Source organism: Vicugna pacos, chromosome 34 (genome assembly GCF_048564905.1).
Source record: "Vicugna pacos chromosome 34, VicPac4, whole genome shotgun sequence".
NCBI lineage: Eukaryota > Metazoa > Chordata > Mammalia > Artiodactyla > Camelidae > Vicugna > Vicugna pacos.
Genome location: NC_133020.1, coordinates 17695966 through 17716475, shown reverse-complemented (window position 1 = coordinate 17716475; position 20510 = coordinate 17695966). Strand labels below are relative to the sequence as shown.

The following is a 20510-nucleotide window of genomic DNA, read 5'->3' as shown; positions in this document are numbered from 1 at the left end:
GGGCACGTCGCGCTCGAAACCCCCTCGGAAGAGCGGAAGTACAGCCGGAAGCCAGCCATAGAGTTTAGGGGCCAGAGCGACTCTGCAGGGAGGTGGCAGGAAAGGCTGGGAACAGCTGCCGGAGGTGACGGAGCAGTGGCCCCGCCCGGTGTGCTGGAAGGCGAAGCTTCCAGGTAGCGGCCCGCAGAGTCTGACCCAGAATACGACGGGGCAGCCGGCAGAAGCCCACGGTCCCAGGGCGGCTTCTTTAAGGGAGGGGGCGGAGCCACGTGAAGGACCTTGAGGGTGAGGTCACATGGTTCGGGGCACATGCGGGGTACCGTGGAGTTTTGAGGGATCGTCGTCGTTGGGGTGAACCACTATGTGCCATCCCTTCCTCCACTGCGACCCGTGCCTTGCGGTTTAATGGGGTGCACGTGCTGGGGCTTGGGGTTAGGGCCAGGGATGGGGGAGGGTGGGCGTGGCAGCCCTGTCTCAGCCAGGCTTCTATCGAAGTGGCCAATTTTAGGAGTCCTAGATCCAGTGTTAGACTGCTCCATCTCTGAATCCTCGTTGCGAAAGTGGCCCAGTGCCTCTGCAATCCAGCCTCTAGCCCTGTGCTTTCCACCCTTCCCAGTTCAGGAACTTCCAGCTTCACAACCTCTTTCCTTGCAGCTCCAGACTTCCGGAGCCCAGGTCCCCGCAGCTCAGTGCAGCCATGAGTGCCGAGGTGAAGGTGACAGGGCAGAACCAGGAGCAATTCCTGCTCCTGGCCAAGTCGGCCAAGGGGGCAGCACTGGCCACGCTCATCCACCAGGTGCTGGAGGCCCCCGGTGTCTACGTGTTTGGGGAACTGCTGGATATGCCTAATGTTAGAGAGGTGGGTTCCTGGCTTGTATAGCCCGCAGGGAAGCGTGGGGCTGAAGTTTGAATTTGAGAGTGATTGGGCAGGACTCATTTTGCAACCCCGTAAGCATTCAGTTGAACAAGAATACAGTGATAATTAACTGGTAGCTTGCAGAGATAAGCAGGCAGGTAAATCTCTAAACCTCTTGTTTTCCTTCTGGGGATGAATGACCTACAAACCCCAGTATTTTTCACTTTTAAGCAAACGACCTTGCGATTCAGAATAGGAGACTTGATTCCAGCCTGTTTCCATCAGTGTAATGCCTCTTGATAATTGTATCACCTTGATTAGGTCACTTTTGTTTTAAAGCCTTAATTTTCTTTTTAAAAAAATGGACCTGATACTACCTGTCACTGTTATTGTAGATATCAGGTGAGATTATGGGAAAATGTAAAGTCTGGTACAAATGGAAGGATGAATGTGAAATTGGCTTGCCCTGTTCTCTCCCTCTTTGCACCTTATGGTAATTCACTAAGTTAGATAAGGTAGAAGGTAACTTCCCCAAAGACACGCGACAAGATGCTAGGAACACAGCAGAGAGAACTGTTCACACAGAAATGGCAGAGTTAAGAGTTTAAAGTTCAAAGTGAGTGGGTTGCCAAGATGTATGACACCAGCTCGAGTTCTGAGATGCTGTGACAGTGCTGGGTGGGCTGGTGATTGAGTCAATGGATTTAGCTTTTCGGAGACTGCCATCTTTCTCTGCTTTCCTCTGCAGTGGAACTAAAGAGAATCAAGGTGAAGAAAAAGAAGTACGTTTGGGGTGTCAGTTTAGCACTCTGCTAGTCGTCTGGGAATACCAGAAAAGTACAAGACTCAGTGCTACCCTCTGATACTTACATTCTGGTTGCAGAGAGAAAGATGAATGGATATCCATGTATAAATCATTTATTTAGCAAGTATTTATCAGCAGAGCCAACTACATGCACAGCTCTGCTAGACCTAAGTGTGGTACCAGAGACTGGGTCTGTAATCTTGTTGAAAAGAAAGATATTCTTAGGCAACAACTTTAGGTGGCCTTTGATTGACTAAATGCCAGAAGGGGTGATCAGTGGTAGGAGAAGAGGTCTGGATGGGTTGGCCTGGGTGATGAAAGCTCCCAGATGAGGCCAGTCTGAAGCAGAATCCACAAATCCCAGAGCCTTTCCAGACCGTGTAGCTGTCAGGGGAGTGAGGCTGAGGCGGGAGCCTTTGGTGCATTGGGGTGTACAATGGGACAGTTGACTCCCTAAAGATACTGAAATTCAGAAATACTCTTAAGGGCCACACAACACAATTTTCAGTGTCTGGTGTGTGTGTGTGTGTGTGTGTGTGTGTGTTAGTTAGATAACACTCTGAAGGTTTTCAGCTCTGCGTTTAGGGTAGGAGTTGGAGGTGAATGGAGGACAAGAGGACAAGGGGACTGTGGATTGAGGGGATCATGTAAACAAAGCCCTGGACGTGAAAATGAGGCCTTCCCATGGGGAGGGTGATCAGAGAGGCAGAGAGCTGCTTTTGATGAGCTGGGAAAGCTGATGTTGGAGCGGGAGGATAGGGCCAGAAAGTGGAATTCAAATGAGGAGGGTGGGAGGGTGGAGAGAGATGCCCTTCCTGTCACCTCTTCATCATGTTCTTGCAGCTGGCTGAGAGTGACTTCGCTTCCACGTTTCGGCTGCTGACGGTGTTTGCTTACGGGACATATGCTGACTACTTAGGTAACCGGAGGGGCTGGAGCTCTGGACTGTTGGAGGTGGGAGAAGGGCAGTTTCTGGAGGGACTTAGAAGAAATTCTATGTAGATCCCTGAAGTACACAGGGTCAGGGTTAAGACCTGAACTGGCATGGAAAACTTGAAAAAAAAAAAAAAAAAGGCAAGAGACGGAGGCTAGAGCTTCCCACAATACAAAACCAGGATTTCCTACACTTTGTCTTTTTTCCTAGCTGAAGCCCGGAACCTTCCCCCACTCACAGAGGCTCAGAAGAATAAGCTTCGACACCTATCAGTTGTCACCCTGGCTGCCAAAGTCAAGGTGAGTGACAGCCCCCTAGTCCTGAGCCGAGGAGCATCCTTTTGTGTGTCCCTTCTCAAGGGCCCAGATAAAGGGAGTGGCCCTCAGAAAGCCTCTGACCACAGTGTTCCTTCTTCCTACCTCCTCTGATGTCCCTGCAAGGTCTGTGTCTGAACTCTGTTACCTGTGGCCTTTTAGACTGAATAGTATTCTCTTAGTTTTCTGTTTAGTTTCTGTTTTTCAATAACTTCGGTTCTAAGTAAAACTTCTTTTGTGTTTTGGGTCAGAATAGCAACTAGGGTGTCGCTCACTGTGCTGTTCCGCATCCCGCACCCCCACCCCCTGTAAAGTCCCGTGCAGACAGCAGAGCTGGAACAGTGCTCTCTCTTCTGGTGAAGTGTAAATACATAACCCTGAAGTATCTTTGTATGTCCCGTTGGCTTCCGTTTTTTAATAACTATCCCCCTCCACCTGTCAGCATCACCCACCTGTTACCTGACTCTCCTGTCTTTCTCACGATTTTACGTAAATCAGGCTCTCTACCGTGAGATGCCTCTTTGGAAGCAGACGGAATCTAAATGGTAAACAGAGTAACTCCAGGGAAAGCCCACACCCATCCTTCTGTTGTGTCAAGCTGATCTTGACCAAGTCCATGTGTGTCCCTGAGCTGTGGCCAGAGGATTGACACCCGGGCAGATGTCACTTTCTTCCCCTGTGGTGGGGAGGGTAAGCAGGGTAGGGGAGCATAAGTCTTTGATTTAAGATTGTCCTTTTCATGATGTTATTTCTCAAGTGGAAATGCTTTTATTTATTTTGCCCTAGAACCAGACTTTTAGAGATGATTTAGGAGTAGGAGTGGAGGGTGGGCAGGGGGAAAGGAGGGAAGGAGAATCTTGGAAGCCCTCCTCTGCTGCTGAACCTCACAAACCCCAGCCTGACCTCCGGGCCCCAGTGTATCCCATATGCAGTGCTGCTGGAGGCCCTGGCCCTGCGGAACGTGCGGCAGCTGGAAGACCTTGTCATCGAGGCCGTGTACGCTGACGTGCTTCGAGGCTCCCTGGACCAGCGCAACCAGCGGCTGGAGGTTGACTACAGCATCGGACGGGACATCCAACGCCAGGACCTCAGTGCCATCGCCCGAACCCTGCAGGAGTGGTGAGACCTGTGTTCCGGCGCTGTCCCTTCTCTGCTCACCCCAAGACAGGAGGGGTTCTCTGGAGGGGGTGCTGGGCTGGGCGGCAGAGATGGAACCCAAAAGGATGCAGGGGAATGAGTTCGTTCCTCCAGAGGCTTCTGAGGGAAGCAAGGAGTGGAGGTGGGCCTGGGGAACAGGAGGCGGGAGGCACGTTCTCCATATAGCAATGGGGGAGAGATGGGGGGGCTCCTGAGAGGATCCTCACTGGGAGGTGGGATCCTCACCTGTCTCAGCTGGATTTAACACACTGGTCTGACCAGCACTGTCCAAAGGCCGTGGCTTCTCCCACTTCTGTTTTCTCTCTGTGTTCCTGTCTGACGTTAGTTCCTGAATACACCTTCTTTTTTGCCTCTCCAGGCACCTCCTTTCTCCTCCCTTATCCCGTCTTGAGTGTCCTTCTGGCTCCTGGGAAGGTTGTTGCAGGCGGTTTCCAGGTGCCCTGGCGAGGCTTCTGACTCAGGGCTCTGGATGCCAGGATCTAGGAGTCTTTCTGAGTCTGTGATCGCAGCCCTCTGCTGACACGCCTCCCCGCCGATTTCCGCAGGTGTGTGGGCTGTGAGGTGGTGCTGTCAGGCATTGAAGAGCAGGTGAGCCGTGCCAACCAGCACAAGGAGCAGCAGCTGGGCCTGAAGCAGCAGATTGAGAGTGAGGTGAGGAGGCGGGGGAGGAAGACGGCCCAAAGCTCCTCCAGCCTAGGCTGGCTGCCCTGGGCAGAGGGGTTTGAACACTGGCTGTCACCAACAGACCCGGGAGCAGGGCCTGTCAGTTTCTGGAACCCTCCTTGTTTTCCCCACTGTTTTTATCCTGGTAGGTCGCCAACCTTAAAAAAACCATCAAAGTTACAACAGCAGCCGCTGCCGCAGCCACATCTCAGGACCCTGAGCAGCACCTGACTGAGCTGAGGGAGCCGGCTCCTGGCACCAACCAGCGCCAGCCCAGCAAGAAAGCCTCCAAGGGCAAGGGGTGAGCAAGTGCGGCAGGGACTGCTCGCTTCTGGGGTGCCTTGCTTTCACTCCAGAGGCCTGGCTGCCCTCATCCCTTCGGTCATTTATGTGGGGGTTCGGAAGAGGGGAGCTTGCAGGGCTTAAGGGAGTCCCTGAGCCTCTCTCTCTCTCTCCACCCCTTGCCAGGCTCCGAGGGAGCGCCAAGATTTGGTCCAAGTCGAACTGAAGGGACTGTCGTTTCTTCCCCGGGGATGTGGGGTCCCAGCTGCCCACCTGCCCCTTAGGAGTCCTCAGAGAGCCTTCCTGTGCCCCTGGCCAGCTGATAATCTAGGTTCATGACCCTTCACCTGCCTTCTTCTCTCCCCCACCCGCAAACATAGATCACACCTAGGGAGGAGGCGAGTATAAGTCATGTTTTTGTTGGTACTTTTTAATGTGACTTTCTTATGTGTCCCATCATCCCCTCCTCCTCCCTGCCTATTTCTTTAGGAGCCAGCATCTGTCTCTGTTTATTATATGGCATTAGTAGGTGGGTCTGCTCCATTGCCAGCATCACCTACACATGTTCCTTCTCCCACTGCCCCACCCTGCACGTCTAACCCCCAGCTCCTGCTCCCTGCCCCTAGCCTGTCTGGGCAGCATCTGAAGAACCAGAGGGCTCCCACCTTTATTCCCATCCTGAGAGTGCCGGAGCCAGCCTGCCATTCTGGGAGCCACTGGACACTTTCATCCTAGAATCCCGTCACCCAGCAGTTGCTTCCTCTCCTCTCTCTTCCCCTTGGGTCCGGGAGCGCTGCTGCTTCAGTGACCCCAGAGCCTAAGGGCAGCTGTTTCTTGAGCTGTTGTGAGATGGTTCTTTCTTGACTCTGGCTGTTTGAAAGCCTGATGGCAACCTTGCAAGGATTTATACTTTTGTGAGTTTGGGAAGGGAAGGGGATAGAGATTGTATAAAAAGAATATATATACATATAGCTATATATGATATGACGCAGAAATAAATCTATGAGAAGTCTATCTACAAGCATGCCCTGAACTGGGTATCTTCTGTCCTTGGTATTCGTGGATGGGAAGAAGGCTCATTCCCAGTCCACTCTAAAGCAAAGTGCTGGGAAAAGGAGAGAACTGGATGCAGCGTGCTGATTCCCGGCCTAGGAGCCAGGAGCCCTTGGCCCTGGGCTGTATGACTCTGGACACACTGCTGAGTATCTCGGCATTCATTCAGAAGCAATGGATACTTACCAAGCACCGACCCATGGTAGGCACTGGAGCTGCAAATGATGGTCAGTGTCCCTGCTCTCAGCCTGTTTCCTTCCACCTTATAGAATTATAGGGGGAATAGTTGATTGTAAACTGCAATTTTTGCATCAAAACCACATAGGACTCTCAAAGAGGCAGCAGTCGGGCTCCTGTCCTCTGTCCAAGGCAGAGCATTACAAACAGCATGCTGGGAGGGTTGGTCTCCTTGGCCCAGTGCACTGCTGTGCGCATCCTAGAAGTGGAAGGTCTAGTGTAAGGGGCAGTTGGCCCCCCACTTGCAGGGGAAGGGATTGCCTCCTGAGGGTCCCAGTGTTGACTGAGCTGCTCTCCAGAGCTTGTGCTGACCTCTAGTGGAGGTGGAGGGTTGACCATTCTTCGTTGGTCTTAAAAGTGTCAGTCATAGAACTGGAAAGTGGGAGTGGACCCTGAGTTTTTGGTTAAATTGGGCCTGTTGTCTTGAGGAGCAGTGGATACTTAATGAGACCAGTCCAGTGAGCCCTGTCTCAGGAGCTGACACTCTTGGCCTCTCATTTTACCTTTGGCCTAGACAAGCTTGTTGAGCCTATTGCATCTTGATTCTCAGTCTCTGCCTCTGAAATAAACCCCTTCTTCCTTCCACACCATCTAGTGTGTAGAAATCGCTAATTCCTGATGCTTTGACCCTGTCCCTACCCTCCCCCAAACCTGCCCATTCCCCCAGATTTCCTCGTGAACTTCAGTGTCTCATTTTCCTGTAAGCTGGTCCCAGATAATGACTCCGTAACTCCCCTGGCTCCTCTAGTTCCAGCTCTCAGTGGGTGGCTCTAAAGTCTGTTGCGGGCTGGGCTGGGACTGCCTGGCCCAACATGCAAGCAGGGAGGAGGGGCCCTTCACAGCCCTAAGGACATGCAAATGCAATTTGTCCTTGATTTACAAAGAAAGGGCTCTTGACCACCAAGGCATGGAGGTGGGGGAGGAGATTATTTGTGGGCTGTTTTTGACCATGCTGTGCGGTTCAGGATTTAGGGATTCGGTGTATAACCAAGCCTAGGGCACTAGGGAAATTCTCCCAACCAACCAAAAACCTTATCGCCACTTGCACATTCTCACACACTGGTCCCTTCTGTACAGCAGTCTTAAGAGATCTTAGGGCTGGACCACTCTGGGAAGAAGTGGAGGAAGAAAACTTGCCTTTGTGAGAATTCACATCTCATGCACGTGACACAGACGACACTTGGAAGGTTAAACCAAAGTCTCTGGAGCCAGAACAGCAGTTGGCTGAGGCGCGTCTACGCACAAGAAGAGTGGAGACAGTGTCTGCAGTCAGCGTTTCTTCAAGATCACTGGCACCTCAGAGTTCGGCATCCGAGGGAAGTACCGCCAGGAACTAATGTGGAGTAAAGACATTCTCAGGTGGAGGAAAAGTATGAGAATTTGTTACCAGCAGATCTACTGTAAAAGAAATGCTAAAGGAGATTCTTGAGAGAAGAGAAATGATAACGGGAGACTTGGGGCATCAAGAATGAAGGAAGAGCAACATAAATGGAATATAGATTGTTTTCCTTTTAAATTCTTTAAAATGTTTATTCCAGTTGCAAGGGAAAATTATGAAGCTGTCCAGTGGGGTTTTCAGTCTCGTAGGTGTAATATGTGTGACAACTGCAAAACAGGCGTCAAAGTAAAGGGATGTGGGTGACGGTCAAGTTTCTACATTTAAAAGGAAGTGGTGAGATAAAAGTTCTCAGTGAACTGTGAACATACGTATTTTGTAATCCCTGAAACAAAGATTAATACACATTAGTCCACAGGCCAAATCCAGCCCACTGCTTGGTTTTGTAAATCAAATTTTATTGGAACATAGTTACACTTCATTTACATTTCCTCTGACTACTTGTGCAGTATGGCATCAGAACTGACTTGCAACAGACATGTGTGGCCTGCAAAACCCAACATATTTACCGTCTGGCCCTTTACAGAAAAAGCTTGCCGATCCTGTCCTAGAGCAACCACTTAAAAATTGGAAAAAAATCACTGGACAAAGTGGAATACTAAGTAGTATTCAAATAAACCAAAAGAAGGCTGGAACATGGACGTAGTCGAATTATAAGTAGAGGGCCAAGCAAACAATAAGATGATAGAAATAAATCCAAACATAATAATTATATTAAACATAAACAACCTAAGTGCAACAATTAAAAGATAGAAATTATCAAAATGAATTAAAAAAGCCAATACAACTATATGCTGTCTTCAGAAAATCCATTTTCAAGTGTAATATAGGTGGGTTAAAAGTAAAAGGATGGGAAAAGATAGACCATGCAAATGCCAATCAGAAGAAAGCTGAAGTGGCTATAGGAATATCGGACAGATTAACTTCAGAGCAAGGAAGACTACCAGGGATAAAGAAGACTGTTGAACAATGATAAAAACTTCAGTTTTCCAAGAAGATGTCATTCTAAATATCTCTGCATCTAACTACAGAGCTTCAAATTACATGAAGCAAAAACTGACAGATATCAAGGTAAAAACACACAAAGCCGCATTATAGTTGAAAATGTCAAAACTGCCCTCCTAGTAATCAAAGATCAAGTAAACAAAATCAGAGAATATGTAGAAGGATGTAGAACTGAGTGATGCCATCAGCCAATAGGATCTCACTGAAATTTACAGAACACTCCTCAACATGGCAGAATACACATTTTTTTTCAAGTGCACATGGAACATTTACCAAGATAGACTATACTCTGGGTCATAAACCAAACCTCAACAAATTTAAAAGAGTTATGATCATACAGGGTATATTTTCTGACCATAATGGAATTAAACCTAGAAATTAATAACAAAGATAACAGGGAAATTGCCAAACACTTGGAAACCAAACAACACGTTGGTAAATCCATAGGTCAAAGAGGTGGTCCCAAGAGAAATTAGAAAATGTTGTGACCTTAACAAAAAGGAAAATACAAAATATCAAAATATATGAGATGCAGCTAAAGCAGTGATCAGAGAAAAAATCGTCAAGCACATGCAGTAATAAAGAAGATCTGAAGTCAACAATCTATGCTTCTACCTTGAGAAGGTACATAAAGAAGAACAAAAATAAACAGCAAGCAAGCAGGAGGAAAACAAGAGCAGGAAGTAATGAAAACAGAAAAAAAATCAATGAAACCAAAAGTTGTTTGAAATGATCAATAAATTTGATAAACCTCTAGCTATACTGACCAAAAAGAAAAAAGAGAGCAAGCAAGAAAGAAAAGGCACAAATAACCCAGTATCAGGACTAAAAGGAGATACCACTGCACACGCCACAGACATTAGAAGGTTGTAAGAAAATACTACAAGCAATTCTACACACAAATTAAACAACTTAGATGAAATGGACCAACTCTGAAAGCTACAAGCTACCAAAACTCAACCAAGAAGAAAGAGACACATATAAATGTACAACTATAAAACTGAGAAGATAACAGAAGAAAATCTTAGTTACCAGGAGTTAGGCGAAGTGTTGTTACATATGACGCCAAAAAGATGATTCATAGAAGGAAAAAGTGATAAGTTAGACTTCATCAAAGTTCAGAACTTTTCCTTTGAAAAAGACATCAAGAGGAGAAAGGCCACAGTGTGAGAAAATCATTGCAGACCCCTGTCTACAAGACTTCTAAGCAGAATGTATAAAGAAATCTTAAAACTCAACAATAAGGAAATAAACAACCCAATTTTGAAAAATGGCTGAAAGACGTTTCATCAAAGAGGCTATAATGATGACAAACACATGAAAGGATGTTCAACATCACTAATCATTAGGGGAACACCAGTTAAAACCACAGAGATGTGTCTGTTAGAATGAATAAAGGAATACCCACACACCTAACAGAACGGGTGAAATAAAATAAAAACTGACAATACCAAGTGCTGGCAAGGATACAGAGCAGCTGGAACTCTCTCTCTGTCACGTTCCTGGTAGGAATGCCAAATGGTACAGCCACACTGGGAAACAGTTTGGCATTTTCTCACAAAGCTAAATACGCATTTACCATATGACCTAGCAATCTCATGCCATTTCACTCCTAAAGAAATTAAAACATGTTCTCACACGTGTACCTGAATGTATATAGCAGTTCTGTCCATAGTTGCCCAAAACTGGAAACTGGAATGTTCTTTGACAGACGAATTGATAAAGTATAAACACACAGTAGAATATTACTCAGCAATAGAAAGGAGTGAACTATTAATACACACAACAACAGGAGTACATCTAGAAGGCAGTGTGCTGAGTGTAGGAGCCAGTCTCAAAGGGTTACATACCACAGGCTGTCAATACCTTTACTGCCAGTTTGGTTCCAGAGCAAGTGAACATGAATTTTTGCTTTCCCGGTGCAAATGAAAGTTATACTTCTACTATACAGTAGTCTATTCTGTGTGCACTAGCATTATGTCTAAAACAAAGTACATATCGTAATTTTAACATGCTTCATTGCTAAAAAATGATTACCATCATCTGAGCCTTCAGCAAGTCATAATCTTTTTGCAACAGTCACATCAGAGGTCACTGATCACAGATCACCATCACAAATACAATAATCAAGAGAAAGTTTGAAATATTGCCAGAATTACCAAAATGTGACACAGAGACATGAAGTGAGCAAATGCAGTAGTAAAAATGGCACCAATGGACTTGGTTGATGCAGGGTTTCCGCTAAGTGTTCCGTTCGTCAAAAAAAAAACAACAAAAAAACAGTGTCTGTGAAGTGCAATAAAATGAGGTCTGCCTGTGTGGGATTTAATTACATGACATCCTAGAAACAGCACAACTATAGCAAGGGAGAACAAATCAGTGGCTGCTGAGGGTTAGGACTGGAGGTGGGGGGTGGCTTCAGAGGAGCAGGAAGAGGAGGTTTGGGGGTGATGGAACTGTTTTGATCGTGACTGTGGTGGTGTTTACACAAATCTGTATGCACATTAAAACTCATAGAACAAACACAGCAACTTCATCATATGTTAAAAATACAATATTGAAAAAACATGCCAGACTCCTGGCATCCATCATTTTAAACACCATGCCATTACTTGCAACTTTTAATATAAATGTAAAAAAATTTTCAATCATCAAGGAGCTTTCCATCTAAAGGACCCGCATGGTGAATCTTGCCGCACAGCATGTTAGTATCACTTGTGTCAATCTGGATTTTGAGTCCCAGCTGCTGGGTAGTTGTATGATGGTCTGCAACTCACTCGGTACTTGAGCAGTAAAATAGGAGGGGGGATTTGAATGGTATTTGTAACCATTGCTAAGCTGCATCGGAATCCTCTCCAACCTTGGGATTCTGCTTTAGTGGGTCTGGGGTGGTGATTCTGATCTGCTGTCACTTTTGGGAACGGCCAGAGAGGGGTGATCTCTAAGGTCTCTTTCAGCTCGAAGATTTTTATTTGTTATCATATTCTGGGTTTGCTTGAATTAAGGTCTCTGTGTAATTGGGAATCAGCTTCTGTCCTTCCAAACCACATTCCCTGTGAACTGGGGATCCCTCCTGCCCCGAATCTAGGACAGCTGTCTAAGTTCACCAGTGATTTTCTAAGAATCCAGCTTTTTTCCTTTCATCAAGCTGTTTCCCACCTCAGTGTCACCTTGACCTTTCCTGGTGTATTTCTGCTCCCTCTTTTATCTTTTTACTTTTTTTTTGACATTTCAGAAGGCTAATTTAATTTTTTTATTATTCATTTATTTATTTTTTAAATTGAAGTAGAGCTGATTGACAAGGTTGTTGTTAGTTTCTGGTATACAGCTTAGTCCTTTTAGAGACTCAGTCCCACCTCTGGGGCCCTTTCTCATGCCAGCTTCTCTCCCATCCTCCGGCTCAGGGGTCTGAATGTCCTAGCCTCAGACCTTCAGACACTTGCTTGGCCTCTGGGCTGGAGAACACTGGCATCTGGGAGATAATTGTCAGAACCTACCAGCTGTCCAGGTGACAGGTGACAGAACTGAAGAGGATGGGATGGATGCTGGGAGGAACCAGGGCAGCCCCTGCTTGTATCTTAAAGATGAATCTTCAGGGAATAAGAATCATAAAGGGCAGAAAAAGCACAAGGAACCCTGAACCAAAACCCACTCATCTCAGGGACAGTCCAGAGCTGGGAAGGGGCTGAGCCCGGAAGCAGAAGAACTGCCTGCTCCTTGTCCCCCAGAGGTACCGTTGAAGGCCAGCCACGGAGGCTAGGAAGGCTCAGAGCCGCCAGCCCTCTCTGCACGGGGGCGCTTCAGGCCCACCTTCTGTCACAGCTCTGCCAGCCTCTGCACCCCAGGCCCCTCAGGTACCCTTCCCTCAAGCCACGCCAGCCCGGCGTGCCCCGCAGGCTCTCCCCGGGATGGAGCTGGTTGGGAGGCTCCTTTGAGGGAGCAGCTACGCACAGTTTCTGCTCATGTCCCTTCTTGGTTATTTCTTACCTCCCAGTGCCTCCTGGGCCAAACTCCCTGTCTTCATCTCTCCCTTCTAGTGCCACCTCACCTGGCTCCCACCTCTCCTAGTGGAAGACCACACAGATGTCTAAGAGGGAGAGAGGTACAGCCTACCTTTTACTCACCCTGGGACCCCCGGAGTGGCCTGAGAGAAGGAATCCTTGACCCTTGCTGCCCCCTCAGCCCCTGGAATGACCCCTTCCCAGGATTGAGCGCATCGAGGCAGGACAGGTATGGGGCACTGGATGGACTTAGAAGACAGGGAGCTGGGAGACCAGACTGCTGGGTACTTCTCATGGGTCAGCCTGTTCTCTAGGTGACCTGTTTATTCGATGTAGGCATTGGGCAGAGGAAGCGGGCACTGGGTAACGGGTGTTACTAGGACTTGAGGCCCTTTGTAATCCAGACTGCAAGATGGGCTGGGTCAGAGTGGCCCCAGACATTTCTGTTTCTATTTTCCCGTCTGTGAAGCTGAGGCATAAAAAGGTTTGAAAGAGAATAGTTGGTAGCTGGGAGAATGGAGGGCTGGAAGCTGATACAAGTCCAGTAAGATGATTTCCAGCTTGTCTGGAAGCATCTTAGGAGTACTGAGAGTAGAAGTGGGCATGAAGACCACCGGAGAGCACTGAAGGCACAGGACAGGGACAGGGTACTGGGGCAAAGTCAGGCACCTTTATCCCAGGCACTGTGTCAAATGCTTCCTCTGTACTAACTCACCTGATCTCCTAACTCTGAGGTATGAATCCATGTCCCCACTGCCACCAGCGCCTACGAAAAGGCCCATTTTACAAAGCAGGAGACTGACATTGAGAAATTTAGTCTTCCCCAGGGTCAGAGGTGAGCAGGGGGGCCCGGTGGGGCTTGCTTATACCAGTTTGTAGTCATAATTTCACTCCTCTAATTCCTAGTCTCCTAACAAGTTATCAGCCTCTTCCAACCTATCATTTTTGGGGCTGGGGGAAATAATGTAAGTGAGTCTGACCATGTCCTCTGGACATCTGTCAGAGGGCTGAGGGGGTGGCTGTTGTGCACAAGGCTGGGCTGACTGGAGAGCTGGAAATGAAATGTCAGCCTCCTCCCTGAGTCCTTTCCTGGCTCTGCTCCCTGGCCCTCACCCCACATGGATGACAGGTCAGGAAAGTGCCAGGGGGCTGGCTCTTGTGCATCTCACTCACCTTGGCTAACACCTAACTTCCCACCACACATCCTTGCCAAAAACAACCATCATGGGCCCTACAGATAAGTGCTGGGTTGCAGAGTGGTCCTCCCCAAGAGCAGGAAGCAAGGGTGGAAACTAACTGGTTCATGTGTCTGAAAGCCAGGACCCAAATGGGAAAGCTTGTGAAACCCTAGATGACTCACCTAGACTGAAATCACGGCAACCCTTGCCCTGCTCCAGCCCCCACTTGGAACTCTACCCCTGAGTGTGGGCACTGGGCCTGGAATCCAGGTTGAGAGGTTGGGCATGAATTGTGGCCTAAGATTTTGTAGTTGGAAGGGACCTCCACAGCTGAGGGCCAGGGAAGTAAATGGCCTGCCCAAGAACACGTGGCTGGCTTGGTGGCAGAGCTGAGCGGAGGAGCCTTGGGGCTCCTTCTACAACCCCAGTGAGCTCTCACCTGCCGCCTCCTCCAGAGACTGCTCCTCCCCCTCCCAGAGGAACTGTGTGTCATCTTGACAGCACAGATCACGCTGGAATTGGAGGGCTATGGACGCTTTGAACATCATCGTCCACAATTCAGCAACCCAACTGGAGATGACCTATCTCTGCCTCAACTTCTGGGATTCTTGGATTTTTTTAGCTGCTGGGTTGATTCCCTTGACCCTTGTGGTGCACCTTCAACAGAGTTTCATGAGATTTAATACCCACCCTGGCCTAGAAGCCCGTGCCTGGTTGTCAAGCTCACCCTTGTCTCCCTGGTTGTTCAGTGACTGGACAAACCCTCTTGAATCTATTGTTCATCGGTGACACCAGGAAAACCCCCAACCCTGAGAGAACCTGGAAGGAGTGGTTTATTTTTGCCTTTGATTTGCCAACTGACAAGGACTGAAGATGTTTATAAAGTAGAAACTGCCCTCAGACTCTCACAGACACCTGCCGTCACCAGTGAGTTGCCAGGAGGATCAGAGCACCGTTTGCCGAGCCAGGTCGGGCAGGAGTGACTATCAAGAAATTTGAGTGCCTCATGCCCTTTCCAGGGCTGCTCGGGTTCCAGGCTGGTTTTCTTCTCTGGTCTCCTTCTCTTGGCTCAAATTCTCAACAGCTGGGGGTGGAGGGTTTGAAGAATGCTGCTGACCCGAGCCTCTCCCAACGCCGAAGGACTGCACGTGGTTATCTGGGCTCCTTCCTACTCTGTACCCCAAGTTTTCCCACCCACAGTCCAGGGAAGAAACTATGCTCAAGGGACAAGGGGCGGAGACTCCTCAGGCACCGGTGTGGGATGCCCTGCATCCCCCTGACAAATGAAGGTACAGCCAAAGCCAGGGACAGAGCCAGCAGGACAGCCGTTCTCGCCCCCCAGCCCAGCCCAGCCCCGCCCGCTGCTGCTCCTCACCCGCCAGAGCTCTGACAGCCCCACTGTCCTTACCACTGAGGTGCTGGGCTTGAACTGGAGTTACGAAGGGCACACATGGAGACAGAGGAAAGGTAAGAAAGTGACTAGGAGGAGACAGGAGGGTTGAAACTGAACAGGGAAAAGATCAGAAGTAAAGCCAGAATCCTACTCAGTCTTTTTTCCATTCTCCTTTATTCCATAAACACCTTGTTACAAGTTGCACAAATCAAAAAATAAAGGGAGAGGAGGGTGCAGGGAAGACTTGTGATATGTAGCGGGTGGGAAGGGAGAAAAGGTTGAGAACCAGTCCTCTCCCTCCACACACAGCCCTAGGCCAGGGCTACAGTCCCTGCAGCGGGGAATCGGAGGAGGAGGTGGGTGGACCCAGGGTAGCTGAGGGACGGGGGAGGCCCCTAACCCAGGGCTCGCCCCTAAAGCCCCTTCAATGCATGGCAGGGGTAAAACAGGGAAGGAGAGGAGGTGCAGAGACGGAGATGGAGCAGCAAAGTGAAAAATCAAGTGAGAGGATACAGGAGAAGTGAAGTCATCATGGTAAGGAGATTAAAGAAGGAAAAACTAGGTAAAGGGGCAGTGAAAGGCTCCCTCTGAGACCCCCAGGGAGAGGTGGGGGCCAGCTTGCCTGTTAATTTAATATTAAATTGGGAGTGGGAGTTGAAGAGGAAAAGTAATTCCAGGGATGATTTCTCAGCCTCTCAGCCTGTACCTGGAGGGGGAAAAGTGATGAGCATAAGTCAAAAAGGAGGCAAAATATAAAACCAGGAGTTGGGTCTAATTCCCCTTGCCGTGAGAGCACTCTTCTCTCTTTCCTTACCAATTAAAACTTCTCCGGGGAGGGTATAGCTCAGTGGTAGAGTGCCTGCTTAGCATGCAGGAGGTCCTGGGTTCAATCCCCAGTACCTCTATTAAAATAAATAAATAAACCTAATTATCTCCCCCCACTGCCCAAAAAGCCTTCTGTTATCAAAGGCAGCATTTGCTAGGCACTTGGACTGCTGCCTCAGCAAAGGGATGTGCAGAGTGCACTCCCCACCCCCACAAACACTTTCGTCCCCACCCTCGGTACTTACAAGAGAGGCTGAGGGCTCAGGGCCCTCACCAGTCGTAGCGGCGGGACTGTCGGGAGGGGGAGTCCTCAGGTCCCTGTATCGCCAGGCGGGGAGGTCCCTCAGCCCTTCGTCCTCCACCCGCTGAAGCCTCATGCCTTCGAAATTCCAGAGGGCGCTGCTGCCGGAACCGAGAAGTCTCCCGCCGCCACTCATCGTCAAATGCTGCGGCCTCACCTGCAGAGGACAGAGAGCAGACCGGTCATCTGAACCGCCTGGCTGCCGGAGGCGGACACAAGAGCGAGCCGCAAGCTCTAAGCCCCAAAACCAGGGCGAGGGCTGAAAGTCTGTGTGTGGAGGGTGTTGGATGCAGTGACAGCGATTTATTTGGCAGTTTTGGATTCAACATGGTTCTGGAAGCCACTAGCAGGAACTCAGAACGGGGATAATTAGTTAGTTACGGAGCACAATCCCATGCATGCAGTAAGTAATAAATGTTTGCTGATTTGGAAAAAATAAACACAGAGGAGAAAGAAAAAGACCGGTCCAGATGGGGACGGGCAGATTACTATCGATATTTGACTTAGGTAACAAAGTCCGCCCTCCCTCGCTGAGGATGCCGCCAGCACCTGACTCAGCCTGAAGCTGACAGAAAGGCTCCAAGTAAGGTCAGGACACAGGGTGCACCCACCACCTTGCCCAAGAAATATACCTGCTGGTAGAGAAAGCTGCTGTCTCTCAGCTCAAGGGACTGGGACTAAGGGCTACGGGCAAGGACGCGGGAAGGGTGATGAGTGGGAAGGAAGGCTCACTCTCATCCAGGTTGATATAGTCCTGCCGCTCCTCCTGGTCTCCTGTGCGGTGGTTTCGGGAGCGCTGGAGGATGTGAGCCCGGTCTCGGATGTGATGCCCAATGGACATCTGCTCTAGTCCACTGTCTGAGTCCCGCACGGTCCTCCGGGTCTCCCGGATCTGGGGTGAGGCAGAACACACTCAGCGGCTCCTTCCAGAGCCTGGCTATGCCAGCCCCGACACACCGCCCACGACCCAATCCTGAAAAAAGCAGCCAGGTTTTCTGTGGGTGCCACTCAGTCCTGCCTCCTCTGGGACAGGAGGAGCCTCCAACTCACCCCGCCCGGGGCCGAGCGCATCTCTGATGTCTCTTGGTAGACCTTGGGGGCACCGTCACCCGTATTGGAGTAGGAGATGACAGTGGAAGAGGAAAAGGTCTGGCAATTGCCTCCAGCCGTCATGTGCTCCTGAGGAGGGGAGGGAACAGCAGGCTGAACGGGGAGGAGTTCCCCTCCAGACAAGAGACCCCCCCCAACCCATCCCCCGCTTCAACTGCCGGTTCCTCCCTGTATCTGTCTCACAAAATGTGAGAACTGAGAAACCACCAGGACTCCTCATTCCCCGCAAACTCCCCTGAGTCCAGCAATAAACCAGAAGGACCTGAAGAGATGGAGCCTTAATTGCACATTCACTCAGCACCCCCGTGCCCTCCGGCCCCAGTCGCTTTATCCAGCTGACACACTCTTCCCACTCCCGCCTCCTGGGATTCAAGGTGTAGCCGGCCATCACCGGGAACCAGGCTGGGTAAGGGGATGGGGCCAGAGTCTCACCATGTTCCCAATCATGTCGTTCATCATCCCAAACATGTCCATGAAGCCACCCGACTGGAGCAGAGAGATGGAACACAGAGTCAGGGTTATGTTCACAGGTTACTGCGTTCTGGTTCCCACCGGCTACGGGGCCTCACATCCCCTCTCCCCTCCCTTCACACCAACAGCTGCTCTTCCTCATTCCTCCTGAACGAGACCCAAGCACAACATGCCTCTCTTCGCATCTTTTCCTGTGTGCCTGTGTGCCGCCGCCCTCCTCCCCAGGTCTCCAGGGCTGCTCTCATCCCATTTTCCTTCTCCTGGCTGCCCTATTTCCTCCCACCTTTAGGAAGCAAGCCAAAGTTACATACTCTGCCAGGCAATTACACTTTCCTAATGGGCAAGGCTCCTAGAAGTACAGGAGCCAGTGTGAATTAGCATCTCGAACTTACAGGACTCCTAGCACACGGCAGGCCCAGACCTCTGTGAAGACTGTATGAGGAGTCTAGGGTTATCCATAAGGCTACCCCAGAGAGACACATTTGGAAATAATACCTAAGGGTACAGAGCATGCCTGAGATAGAAGGTCACAAGGAGATGAAAACTCACCATTCCCAGCATCCCAAAGGGGGAGACAGCCCCGGTCTACAGAAACACGTAAGGAACAGAAATTAGAAACCACATCCTGTCTCATTACTATCCCACACCAAGCCTGTGGCCTCTGCTGCTTTTCCATCCTCCTCTCAAAAGGGGATCACAAAGCTTGTTTTCCAGACCCCTTCTCTCACTCCTGGAAGGCATTCCACTTGCTAAAGTGGCCATTGTGCAAGAAAAATCAAGCACTTTACTAACCGCCCTCCAACCTTTCTTTGGGTCTCAGGTGTATTGCAGCACCATTACCTGCATCCTGCGGCTGGCAGGCCTGGTCCCTGGCATGTTGCCATCTGTGATGCTGAGGAAGGGGCTGTATCCAAAGCCACCCGACAACATCTGGTTCATGTGCTGACGGTGAATGGCAAAGGGGTCCCTGTGCAGACAGTGTGCAGAGTGGATGGCAGGAGGGCCAGCAGTCAACACCTCCCGCCGCCCCCCACCTCCCCGGAAAGAAAACAGCCATAGGGAGCCAGGGGCACAGATGTCCCCTCCAAGTCTGAGCAGCCACCCAGTTGCCATCAGTGTCAGCAAAGGGAGCCAAAATATCTTTCTGAACTACTCAGAGACCAGAAGTGCAGCGGATGCCTGCTCTGGAGCACGAGGGGGAGGGGGTTACTCACATCAGGAACATGGGGTCCTCAGGCTCCACGTCCCTCATGAAGCGAAACATCCTGACTTTAGCTCCAGGGGGCTCCACACTGTGAAGATGAGGAGGCTCAGTGTTTGGAGGCGGCCAGGCTTTTTGCACACCCGCACGGAGTCGGGACTTTCAGAGCAAGGCCCCTTCCAAATACTGTAACTGACCCCCTAAACTCCAATGAGACCCTTCTCCAGGTGTTCAGGAGAAGAGCTCGTCAAACCTCTCTCTGAAGGAGGATCATGGAAAAAATTTTCCAAGCCTGTTTTCTGCCTCCCCCACTCAGAGCCATCCTCTTCCCAAATCCCTGGCCAGAAGCATACTCCCCCCTCCCCCGACACCACCGTTCCGGATGCGAATCCCAAGTACCGGCCCTCCGCCCATTAATGACCCCAACCACTCCGCCCATCCTTACACCCGGCCGCAGCCAGGCCTCCCCCGGGCAGGCCTCATCGTCCCCACCGCGCCCGTCGGCGGCTCCCCGGCCCCTGCCTCCCCGCCGGGCAAGCAGGAGAGGCAGGCCTGTCCCGTTCCCCTCCCCGCATCCCAGGCTCCAGGACCCTGCAGCCCCGCGGGCCGCTCCCGCCCTGGACCGACTGCCCGCTCCGCTCGAGCCTCACCGGTCCCCGATCCGGGCTCAGCAGCCCATCCGGCCGGTCTCGCCTCTCGGTGCGCGGCAGAATCGGGGCTTGCGGCCCGGGACGCGGGATTGGTCCGGGCGTGAGCTCCTCGGCCTTCCGCGCCGCCTCCTAGCACAGCTGCCACCTCCGTGCCCCTCCTCGGCCCACGGAGCCCGAACCCTGGCCAGGCCCGGACGGAAGTGACGTCACGATGGGACAGCCCACCCCGGGGCCGGGCCCTCCGAGCTCCGCCCACCGGCGGGCGTTGGGCGCAGGCGGGCGAGCTGCTGCGCCTGGGGCCCTGGGGCCGCGGGATTCTCCGGTGGCGGTGGGAGGGGAGGGCTCATCAGTGACCTGGACTTGGGTCCTGTAAACCGCAGGAGGCTCTCTACGGGTGTGGGGGAGGAGCAGAGGAGTCCATCCTTCGGGAGGGGAGGAAGAGGACGGGGGACAGATTCCCATGGAGGAAGGCGGGCTCCCCTTGGGCGACGAGGTGGGGCGGGTCCCTGGGGGAGCATTAAGCAGATTTCTACCCAGGAAGCGTTCAACCCGAGAGGGAGGAAGGGCTGCAGTTCTGCGGGGGAGGCGCTAGGTCCAGTCCCCTCCGGAGGAGGCGCGTTCCAGGCAGGGGCGGGGTCCTCGGAGTGACGCAGGGGAGGAGGTGACAGTTCTGCCCA

The 20510-nt window shown here is 50.8% G+C and overlaps 2 protein-coding genes across 5 annotated transcripts; one reads left to right on the top strand and one right to left on the bottom strand.

Annotated features, from left to right (window-relative positions):
* Positions 1-39: 39 nt before the first annotated feature.
* Positions 40-15757, top strand: COPS7A (COP9 signalosome subunit 7A). 4 transcript variants are annotated; one of them, XM_006210866.4, is made up of 8 exons: positions 40-173; positions 655-859; positions 2505-2580; positions 2806-2894; positions 3826-4028; positions 4613-4718; positions 4880-5031; positions 5199-6033. In XM_006210866.4, the coding sequence occupies exons 2-8, from the start codon at positions 698-700 to the stop codon at positions 5236-5238; spliced, it is 828 nt and encodes a 275-aa protein (XP_006210928.1). In that variant the 5' UTR covers positions 40-173; positions 655-697; the 3' UTR covers positions 5239-6033. The 4 variants fall into 4 exon arrangements, with proteins under 4 accessions (XP_006210928.1, XP_015100446.1, XP_031526586.1 ...); XM_015244960.3 differs by having other exon boundaries at positions 127-285; XM_031670726.2 differs by lacking the exons at positions 40-173; positions 5199-6033 and adding exons at positions 290-351; positions 12741-15757.
* MLF2 (myeloid leukemia factor 2) lies at positions 15431-20047 on the bottom strand. The gene is made up of 9 exons (XM_015244968.3): positions 19834-20047; positions 19197-19274; positions 18823-18949; positions 18532-18567; positions 17944-17997; positions 17452-17580; positions 17134-17293; positions 16346-16558; positions 15431-15981 (listed from the first exon to the last, which is right to left on the bottom strand). The coding sequence occupies exons 2-8, from the start codon at positions 19244-19246 to the stop codon at positions 16371-16373; spliced, it is 744 nt and encodes a 247-aa protein (XP_015100454.1). The 5' UTR covers positions 19247-19274; positions 19834-20047; the 3' UTR covers positions 15431-15981; positions 16346-16370.
* Positions 20048-20510: the final 463 nt, after the last annotated feature.